Raw genomic sequence first — 11,048 nt, 5'->3', positions numbered from 1 at the left:
TAAAAAAGGATATTATACTGTAGAGGGGGTACTTTAACATTTTAAAAGTTACCCCCTCTATAGTTTAAGATTTTAGTTAAGACATTTTCGCGGATTTAGAAAGAGCGGCGTGACGTTAGTTGAAACCCTGAAAAAGTATTGTGTAATTCATGTTTATAGGCTCTGATATGATTGTCAAGAACTTTATGCTGTTTAGTGTTAAACAAAATGTGGTTTTCTGTTAATTGATTGTATTTATTTTATTGAAAACCGTTTAAATATCAAGAAATTACTTACCGTCGTTAGGCCTAGCTAGGCGGCTCAGTTGCTTGCGTTTTTTTTATTAGGGGCGAGAGGAACGTCTTCTCAATCGACGATCTACCGGGTTAGGCCTAGTCTTGGGCTTGAAAAGTAAAGTGATTGCGAAGTAAGTTTTTGCTGTAGACATATCATAAAATGGCTCCTACTACTACAGCAGACGTGAATGAGTTGGTTGCAACATTAATTAATTCGAACAATGTGATGATTTTCAGCAAGTCATTTTGCCCTTTTTGCACAAAGGTAGGAGAAATGCTGGGTTATTTATTTTTTATTAGACCTAATAAATATTAATATTAGAAGGATCACTGATGAATTTCGTAACCAACTTGTTTTTTAAAGCTGTTTAGATTTGCGATATATTTTTTTTTTAATTTTAGGTTAAGGATTTGTTTACGTCACTCAAAATAGCTTATAAATCCATTGAAATCGACAAGCTAGGTGAGTTCACCATTTTATTTAATAAAATAATACTGTAAAATGAATGATGTTTTTATTTTTGTCATGTCATTAGAAATTCTCTTTCCCCCCAAAATGTACAACAAGGTTATCCCTGATATGGTATTGATTTTCCTCATCTTTGAGGGAATTTTGAAATTTGTAGTTGGATAATTTCTCAGCAAATCATAAATCTTCAATTTGATTTAGTTAATTAAGATTTATCCCAAGACCCCACCACCTCGACACAGGTTTGATGGTTTCTATGTCCAGAAACAACAGAGTGCAGTTGATCATAATAAGTACCGTTTTAGGAAAACACCTTGGTACAACTTTACCCAATTTATCAATGTCCCAATATCTCTGCATGCGCATAATGAATTATGAAATTTGTTTGGTCGATGCACATCAAAAGCTCCCTATTAACTAACCATGACTATCTGATCAATAAGTGCCACTACTCTATTTTAAGGCAATATGTTGTCTATTTGCCAAGAATTAATGTAAGTTACTGTTACCATACAGTTGTGATAGTAGTTAATATTTTTATTTTGATATAGGTAATGGCAAAGAAATACAAGATAAACTCGCTGACATGACAGGTCAACGGACTGTACCAAATGTATTCATAGGGGGGAAACATGTTGGAGGTGCTGACGACACTTTTGCAGCACACACTGAGAATAGGCTGATGTTGATGGTTAGCCCTCCAACAGACAAGTATGACTTTGATCTTGTGGTAATTGGAGGGGGCTCTGGTGGCCTAGCAGCCTCAAAGGTAATTTTTTCAAATGCAAAAAAAAAATCTGAACTTTACTTATAATGTAATGTTGTTCGATTTATATAGCGCTTATACAATCAAAAGATTGTCCCAAAGCGCTGAGAGAAAAAACAGAAAGAAATTACAAAGAAAAAAGATGGGTTTTTAAGAATGTTTTGAAAACTATGAAAGAGGATGCATAGGTCTTAAGGCGGCTGGGTGGAACAAAAAGTGCAGATGGATTAGTGGTCGGCCTATGAGATCTTTTGCAAACTGAAGATCTATGTATAATTAAATTGGAAATATATGATGGTGATTTGTTGAGAAGAGATTTATAAATGTATACATGTATCTTATGACATTACTGGTTATTTTTCCAATTCCAAATTGTTGAAACCAAATGTTAGTTATAGGTAATTGAAAACAAATGAGATATGTTTTTGTTACCGTGACAACATCAATATCTGGCAGGCGGTTGCCGTGATTAATGCATTAATTGAGCTGCTATGAATCAATTAATTTGCAAAGGACAGATATCCACCCAGCCAATTAGAGACTGTCGTTAATTGACTGAAATTAGTTCTATTGTATAGTAACCCATTAGCTTGTGTACTATTGTAAATTACCTCTTTATATAAATATAAACATAACAATAAATATAAATATAACAATTATAAATATGCAACAATTCATTTAAGCATATTCTACTTGTCTGTTTTGATTTACAGTAGTAGGTCAAAGGTTATATTTTATTCCTTGTCAGGATGATATGGCAAAAAATGACTTTGCATTAAATCAACGAGTATCCCTCTTAGCAACGAATACTGTGTTTTTCTGCAGTAGTAGAAATTAATTGTTTGTCTAAGCATTATGCTTGTAATGTACAGTGTCCCTGATTAAATTATCATATTTGCCTGCTGGTACTTGATTACATCTATTATTATTTAATCAACATTTATTAAGAACATTTTGTATAGGTCTAAATAACAACCTCCAGCCAATCCATTTAAAAAGAAAAAACTGTGTAGGACTGAAATTTAACAAATGTTTTAATCGTACCAGTAATTTCACAACTAAACTACAGTAAAAATCATAATTTTACTGAGTTTTTAAAGCATAAGTTTGTGTCCCATAATAATATGTAGGTAAAGTTTATAAATATTGATGAAATCCAGTCATCATCCCCAAATACATGATTCCTCAATCCAGAAATTCAAAAAGGTCCCAAATTTATATACCACTATAATACTACTACTACTAATTAGTATTGCAAATGCATTTAAAAAGACATATTTTGTGCCAGCCCAATAATAAAAATAGATACTAATTTAAGTAGATATAATGAATAAATATTTAATTAAAAAAACAACTAAGATGACTTGTAAATAAATATCTATATTTTGTTTTTCTAGGAAGCAGCATCATTCGGAAAGAAAGTTGCAGTTTGTGATTTTGTGAAGCCGTCTCCAATAGGAACATCTTGGGGTTAGTAACTGTCTATTTATTATGTATATACAATAAGTATTAAAACAGATGTGTACATGGTTTATTGCTCAAGTAACTTGATCTAATGCATCAATCATTTTAATATCACTCAAGATAAAATATAATTTTATTATTTATATTAATTACTTGTACATCTGTACCTCCATTATCATTTAAATAATTTATTATTATAACTAGGCTTACTTGTAAATCACTTTATTAGGATTTATTAAACAAAGAACAAAGCAGAAACTACACCTAGAAAGCAAACTTGATTACATTGTTATTGTGTATTGTATTTATAACAAAGACTAAAAATAAACTGCATTTAGAAAGAAATATGATTGTACAAAAACATTTATTTTTAATTTTCTTATGTAATTTCTTTCTGTATGTTGCACACACTGGCTTGTCATCTTTTCTACCTCGTTTTATTTTTCATAAATTTACTCTAGGAAGCCATAATTGGAATTTAATAAATGATAAATTAAAAATTATACAGTAATACTGCAGTAACTACATTTTTGACTGAAATAGCATATGATTTGAGTTTTCTTCAGAGTAGAAGTTTACAGAATAAGTCACACTGTGTTTATAGTTTTCTAAAGAAAGCTTGAAACTAAATAATTGGTTAAAGAGAAAGCAACATGTAGTTCCTGCAGTAACTGCAGTAGATTAGAATAAATAAGACACGGTCATTATAATACTTTTGTATTCTTTACTATACTATATTGCGCCTTGAGTTTATTTATTTTGTCTTGGTTGAAGCTCCTTATTACGTTCAAAGTTCTGTGTTAATTAATTTATGATAAGATTTAAGAGAGATTGCACCATAGAGATATTATTATATTATATCACTATGATAATTATCTTTATGATTGTATCTACGACCTGATATAATTTGAGAATTTATGATTATCGATAGTATACTGACTTTTAACACATTAATTATTTACTTGTTTTTTTATGCAAGCTCTTGACAAACGCACTTTAAGTTTAATTAATCCCAGCCATTATCATATTCCACCATAATGACTTGTTTTTTTTGTACTAAACAGTAACAATTGTATATGTATCTCATTGAACTCCTTGTACTTGACATGCTATATTGTCTCCAAAAAGCCTTGCGTCACTCTGCTACTTCAACGCTCTTCTAATCACAGTTTCAAGAAACTTTGAGAATGAAATTTTTTTTTAAAGTAACAAACTGCTAATGAACAATTTTGCTTGACCTCAGCATGGATGCTGGACCTTGGTGTGATATTTTTTAATGAGTTTATTAATGTGATGATTAGTGACAATTATTTTGTAAAATAATCATCAATGTGTAATTGCTTGACGTCTCATTTCACTTAAGAAATTGCTAAAAGGAGCAAATGAACTTCTCACTTTATCAGATCTCATACTGTAGGTTGAGTAATGGCAAAGTTAATTAGTATCAAGGTGAATATGTGTGAATGCATGTTTGCTTTTTCATCAATCTTTAACCAAAAGGTGATATGCGTGTGAATGCATATTATAAATGTTTTAAACTGTTTCTGGCTTTAACCAACAGGTGATACATGTGTAAATGCATATTATAAAGGTTTTAAACTGTTTCTGTTTTTAACAAACAGGTCTTGCTGATGCATGTGTGAATGCATATTATAAAGGTTTTAAACTGTTTCTGTCTTTAACCAAAAGGTGATGCGTGTGTGAATGCATATTATAAAGGTTTTAAACTGTTTCTGTCTTTAACCAAAAGGTGATATGCGTGTGAATGCATATTATAAAGATTTTAAACTGTTTCTGTCTTTAACCAAAAAGTGATGCGTGTGTGAATGCATATTATAAAGGTTTAGAACTGTTTCTGTCTTTAACCAACATGTGATACATGTGTGAATGCATATTGTAAGGTTTTTAATCTTTTCTGTTTTTACCCAACAGGTCTTGGTGGTACTTGTGTGAATGTTGGCTGTATACCTAAGAAGCTTATGCATCAAACAGCAATTCTTGGTGAGTTTTGTTGTCAATGGGTCACAAGGGTCACAAATGAAAATGTTATGTTCATTAAAAAGACATAGAATAAGTGCATTCATCTATTACCTCTGTAAAATGAGCCAACCAATCAAAATCTTTTATATCATAATTGATTTCAACTTGCTACCTCGTTTCCTGCTTGTTCATATTTCAAACATTAAATGATCACTCACTTTCATTAAATTTTTTATAATCTATTTTTAGATTCTCTCTATACAGCAACATAATCTATTTTTAGATTCTCTCTACAGCAGCATAATATATTGTTAGATTCTCTCTGCAGCAACATAATATATTTTTAGATTCTCTGCAGCAACATAATCTATTTTTAGATTCTCTCTGCAGAAACATAATCTATTTTTAGATTCTCTCTACAGCAACATAATCTATTTTTAGATTCCTCTACAGCAACATAATCTATTTTTAGATTCCTCTACAGCAACATAATCTATTTTTAGATCCTCTCTACAGCAACATAATCTATTTTTAGATCCTCTCTACAGCAACATATCGTTTTCACATTTTGGCTAAGCTCTACTACTAATTTTTAATGGCCATTTTTCTGTAACACAGTACTACTACTAGTACATTACGCATGTAGTCTATTTTTAGATCATCCCTACTGACATCTCTTTCATTACTTCAATGAGATGTCAAAAGTATCTTGCTAAATTTCAATAACCAGTCTTTATGTAAACTACTTTAGTTAGTTATTTATAATTGACTTATTTTGTAATCATTTTCTTTCTTCTACTTTAATATCTCCTGCTTCTTTCAGGCTATGTTGTCTTCCATTTCAATCAGCTGTCTGTGTGAAGTGGATAACTGTCCACATCTCATCATGTACTCTAGTATATTTAATCATTCCACTTTAATTTTACACTCGTGTTCCTTTGTTCCCTGCTAATATTCTGCATTAACACTTACTATAATTAAAAATCATTTTTGATCTTTCATTTTTACTACCTTGAAAGTAATTAAAACATGATGGAACAGGATCTGATCTATTTTTAGATTTAATTAATTTTAAGAATGCCTCAATCATTTTCGTTTTGGTGTCGAATAAATTTCATTAATAATATTTATAATATTGAATCTTTTTAATTTTATTGTTTAAAGGATTTTTATTCTGTCATTCTAGGTCAGTCAATAAAAGATGCAAGACCGTATGGATGGGAATTTTCAGAAGAAGGTAAGGAAAAATAATTTATATTTTAGTATTTATGAGATTATTAAAAAAAAAGAGTTGTGTTGATTTATTATTTATTTCTATTCTTTATACTTGGTGACCTCACTTGGTGACCTCTTCTACAAGACTCTTCCCCCAGAGGACCCAGTACAGAAAAATGACAAGCAAACCGACAGAGATTTCCAACTATTTTATAATACTGTACAGTTCTTTATCTTGCACAGGTGACCAACACCTTTACGTCTCATCCAAGGGACAAGTCAATGAGAGGAAAGGATCTTTCCTAAGGATACAAGCAGTATAGCCGAGTCAGTTTTCGAACCCATTCCTCTCACAGTCCGATATCCCTTTCTTTTACACAATTTCTGCTTTAATTAGACAATTTTTAAATACTAAAAAATGTCATATGCTTTGTTTTAGTGACTCATAACTGGGCTACATTAGTGGCTGGAGTTCAGGATCACATAGGTTCTTTAAACTGGGGTTATCGTGTTGCCTTGCGGGATAAGTCAGTCAAGTACCAAAATTCATATGCTGAGTTCGTTGATGCTCATACTGTTAAGGTAAAGCTTGGAAGAAAAATTGTTGTTTTATTTATTGTATCTGTGTTGACTATTTAAATACATGTATTTAAATATAAAAATGTATTTGTTTTAAGCTCTGTCTACACTATCATGTGATGTGCCCAAAAATGGTAGTGATATGCTTAAATATGGTAGTGATATGACATCATCATGTCATTATATGAGCACATCACATTTTGTTTGATAGTGTAGACAGGGCTTTAGTCCTATTCAGATTAGCTATTAAATTTGTTTTATCGAACAATAGTGCGTCAACCGACGTGGGAAGGAGACGACCTTAACATCAGATAAGTTCATCATTGCTACGGGTATGAGGCCTAGATACCCAGATATTCCTGGTGCTAAAGAATTTTCAATTACTAGGTAATTCTGATGTTTTTCCCTAACTTTTTTCTTCTACCAGTAGTTCATAGTTTACTTATTATATTTCATAATCAGTATATTATTATCATTTTTAGCAATAAAAAAATATTTTAATCCGATGAAAATTAAAATGACACAAGCATCACCCGATATTGCAGTTTTTAAAATATTTTCTTGTTATTATTTCTTGTACAGTGATGACCTATTTTCTCTAGCCCACTGTCCGGGTAAAACCCTCTGTGTGGGTGCATCATACGTATCGTTAGAGTGTGCTGGTTTCTTAGCGGGTATGGGCCTAGATGTTACTGTCATGGTTCGGTCTATATTATTACGGGGATTTGATCAAGACATTGCAGAACGTATTGGTACGCACATGGAGAAGCATTCTGTGCATTTTATTAGGAAAACCGTGCCAACCAGGGTAAGAAGATAGATATGAATAATTACACAGTTTATAATATATAAGCTCAAAATATTAAATGTACTACACATACTGTTTGAAAGTCTTTAGGGCACAAATGCAATAGAATAACTTAACACCCAGATAATTTGAATGTATACTTTATTTTTATGATCCTAGATTGAACGCATCAAGGAAGGGAGCCCTCCTACTCTCCGTGTCTTCTACAATGAAGGTGGCTCTGAAAAATATATTGAAGTGAACACAGTAAGTAGATTTACTTTTATTTGCGTTTTATTTGCGTTTTATATGCTGTTCTTCAAAATCTTCTTTTGATTTGAAATCTGATCATTGAAATCTTGTATCGCATGTTGTCGTTGGTCTTCAGTTTCGACTTGCAATCCATCAGAACGTTGTTGAAGGATTGAGGGAGGCAGCACATCTATTGTGCCTGCATGCGCACAATGGATTAGCACACTGACTGTAACTAGTTCATAGGTCGTCACAAATTCCCTAGTCCCTAGAAGATGCCTGATTTTATTGTGTTTTTCTGTCCTCATAGGTTCTGATGGCTATAGGGCGTGATGCTTGTACGTCGGGCATCGGTTTGGAGAAAATTGGCGTTAAACTGAATGAAAAGTAAGTATACAATAAGTTCAACATTGAATTGCATTAAAGACAAAACTACTGTGGTGTTAACCAGAAATAAAGTATTTCGCAAATGATAGCAGTATATCCAATCTGATTTCATGAATCAACTTGTGTTTTCATTTTCTTAGGAACGGCCAAGTCTTCGCCACCAATGAGCAGACAAACATTCCAAATGTGTATGCAATTGGTGATATCTTAGAAGGCAAACCTGAGCTGACACCTGTAGCAATTGACGCTGGAATACTGCTGGCACGGAGGATGTTTGCAGGAAGTAATACACAGGTGTGTTATTGTTTATGTCTTTGTAGTGTTACTATGTGAATGTTCCAACAAATGACTTCACTCCTCCTGTCTGGACTAAAGAATACTGTAACTATATTTTGTTGCATATCTTTCAAGTGTGACTATGTGAATGTTTCAACAAATGACTTTACTCCTCCTGTCTGGACTAAAGAATACTGTAACTATATTTTGTTGCATATCTTTCAAGTGTGACTATGTGAATGTTTCAACAAATGACTTTACTCCTCCTGTCTGGACTAACAGAATACTGTTACCATATTTGTTACGAAATAGTGCGTCTATGTGAATGTTCCAACAACTGCCTTCACCCCCTCTTCCCCTTTTAATTAAGTTAAAATAAACTGTAAATCTGATTAATTTAATACTATGTCTTTATAGTGTGACTATGTGAATGTTCCAACAACTGTCTTCACTCCCCTTGAATATGGCTGCTGTGGACTTGCAGAGGAAGATGCTATAAAACTGTATGGTGAAAATAACATAGAGGTAATTATAACATACTTTTTTTAATGTTTAACATAAAAATTGTAACAAGTCATGGTCACAATAAATATAGCTAAGTCTTTGATCATTTTTTTTTTCATTTTAAGCTTAGCTTAAGTTTGATTGGCTATTATGGTCACTGGATAGATATACAAATAGATAGTAAATATCTGTTTATTTCATTTAGGTGTACCACACCAAATACATGCCATTGGAATACACAGTTGCCAAAAGGGATGCTGCGGACTGTTATGCTAAGCTTATATGTAACAAAGCTGATCAGGTATGTGCAATAAACATATTAAACAACATATAGTATTTATTGATGTATGATTATTATGGAACGCAAATTTCGCCCAGAAAGGTATTGATTCAATATTATGGAAGGCACTATTTTTTTATTTTTTTTTATTTGATGGGTCAGCATAGTGTCTATCACCAGGATATAATACTATCTATATTAGAGATTTGTTTTTATTTTTTTAAATTGTTGTTTTTCAGGAAAGAGTAGTTGGATTGCACATCCTGGGACCAAATGCGGGCGAAGTAACGCAAGGTTACGCAGTTGCCATGAAATGTGGCGCCACCAAGCAACATTTTGACTCGACCATTGGAATCCATCCAACCGTATCAGAGGTTTGTTTGTTTAGTAATTTTCCACAAGTAATACATATTTTTAATAAATCATTAATTATTCTATAAACAAATAATTTAGTAGCACTGGTGGCTAGGAGGTTGTTATGATGGTGTGAAAACTTTTTAAAATTTAGTTCTAATGTATATACACATTTTATACCAAAAAAATTTTGTTCTTGTTTTCAGCTCTTCACAACGCTAAGAGTGACGAAACGATCAGGGGAAGATGTTGAAGCCGAAGGTTGCTGAGGTTAAACCCTGCTGTAAACGCCCTCTACGATTCATAAACCATACAAGATAACATCTATGTTGCACTCATGGTGACATTGGTTTAATAACTTGTTTCAACGATCTTGTTGTGAATTGTGGTTGGGCTGCGACAGTGGGGCTAACGTACATATCAATCATCTTGTAATTCTGCGTTGACGTAAAGCGCACATATGACGGATTGAACCAGAAACCCAAAATGTGGGACGGCCAATCCTGATGGAAGACTTGCAAGTTGTTTGAAAACATCCAACAAAATCATTGTTGTTGTAATTTACGAAAGATATGTATACCAGGGCTCCCTCTATTGTATCTACTGTATTTGAAGGGTGGCTTTATACTACTTCAACATCGCCTAGCAAAACCCTGGGGTTTACACACACCGGGGTGCTGATGGAGTTTGTTTGATGTGAAAGGGGTATTATTGTTGCTCAATATTCCTCTTAAAAAAAATCAAAACAAAAATCTTGCATCTTTATGCTTAAATCACAACTCTTTGTAAGGAGTGAAAGATGAGTAGAAAAAAAAATCTTTACTATTCAATGATTTTGTTGGATTAAAATTTTGGGGGGGGGGGGGGGGGGTGGGTGGGGAGATAGAAAAGAATCTTTGTATTCACCATTTAACAGACATGATTTATTTACAACTCTGGTTGACCTCATCGACCTCATATTACCATTAACAACTCTATAAATTTATTTTGAATATCTTGTTTATGCAGCTTTAAATTTTATTATTTTTTAATACATATTCAGAAAAAACTTATAAGAAACCCGAGACCTGTTGTCTTGGAAAGAACTTATGGATCTGTTTAAAAAACAATGCAGTTACCTTTAACATGAATATTACTGTATAACAATTAGGAATTATGATAATATTACACAGACTTGTAACAAGCAATCAATGTATTCATTAATATACCACAAACGATGCCAATGCACCGTACTGAGCCATGTACTCCAAGCAGACATGTATAATGTGTCTCTAGTCTGCTTAAAACCTTATTAATTGGTTATACAAGCAGTTAATTGTACTAATAAATGGATTGTTCTCTTGAGATTATAATGGTTGAAAAATAAATACAAATCTAGATAAATTTAAATCTTGTTTTTTTTTCTTTTTAAAATTTCTTTTTAAACCTTGAATTTAACAATTCAAATATATTTAGTTGAG

At 32.3% G+C, this 11,048-nt stretch overlaps 1 protein-coding gene across 1 annotated transcript; it reads left to right on the top strand.

The window, feature by feature from the left end:
- Nucleotides 1-100: 100 nt before the first annotated feature.
- On the top strand, nucleotides 101-10,977 carry LOC144855973 (thioredoxin reductase 1, cytoplasmic-like). Its single transcript, XM_078713942.1, has 16 exons — nucleotides 101-540; nucleotides 678-738; nucleotides 1,296-1,513; nucleotides 2,908-2,980; nucleotides 4,907-4,975; nucleotides 6,141-6,191; nucleotides 6,609-6,751; nucleotides 7,020-7,135; nucleotides 7,331-7,556; nucleotides 7,716-7,802; nucleotides 8,098-8,174; nucleotides 8,315-8,468; nucleotides 8,868-8,975; nucleotides 9,160-9,255; nucleotides 9,474-9,608; nucleotides 9,795-10,977. Exons 1-16 carry the CDS (start codon nucleotides 436-438, stop codon nucleotides 9,855-9,857), a joined length of 1,782 nt encoding a protein of 593 aa, XP_078570068.1. The 5' UTR covers nucleotides 101-435; the 3' UTR covers nucleotides 9,858-10,977.
- The last annotated feature ends 71 nt before the right edge of the window (nucleotides 10,978-11,048 follow it).

This window comes from Antedon bifida, chromosome 11 (genome assembly GCF_963402885.1).
Source record: "Antedon bifida chromosome 11, ecAntBifi1.1, whole genome shotgun sequence".
NCBI lineage: Eukaryota > Metazoa > Echinodermata > Crinoidea > Comatulida > Antedonidae > Antedon > Antedon bifida.
The sequence above is the reverse complement of the archived record's forward strand: the minus strand, read 5'-3'. Positions and strand labels throughout refer to the sequence as shown.

What these genes read in the sequence shown, in the direction of transcription:
- LOC144855973 (XM_078713942.1), top strand. Translation starts at nt 436, where the DNA reads ATGGCTCCTACTACTACAGCAGACGTGAATGAGTTGGTTGCAACATTA. An exon ending in AAAGAATTTTCAATTACTAG is followed by an intron (nt 7,136 to 7,330) that starts GTAATTCTGATG and finishes TTTCTTGTACAG; the next exon opens with TGATGACCTATTTTCTCTAG. An exon ending in GGCGTTAAACTGAATGAAAA is followed by an intron (nt 8,175 to 8,314) that starts GTAAGTATACAA and finishes TCATTTTCTTAG; the next exon opens with GAACGGCCAAGTCTTCGCCA.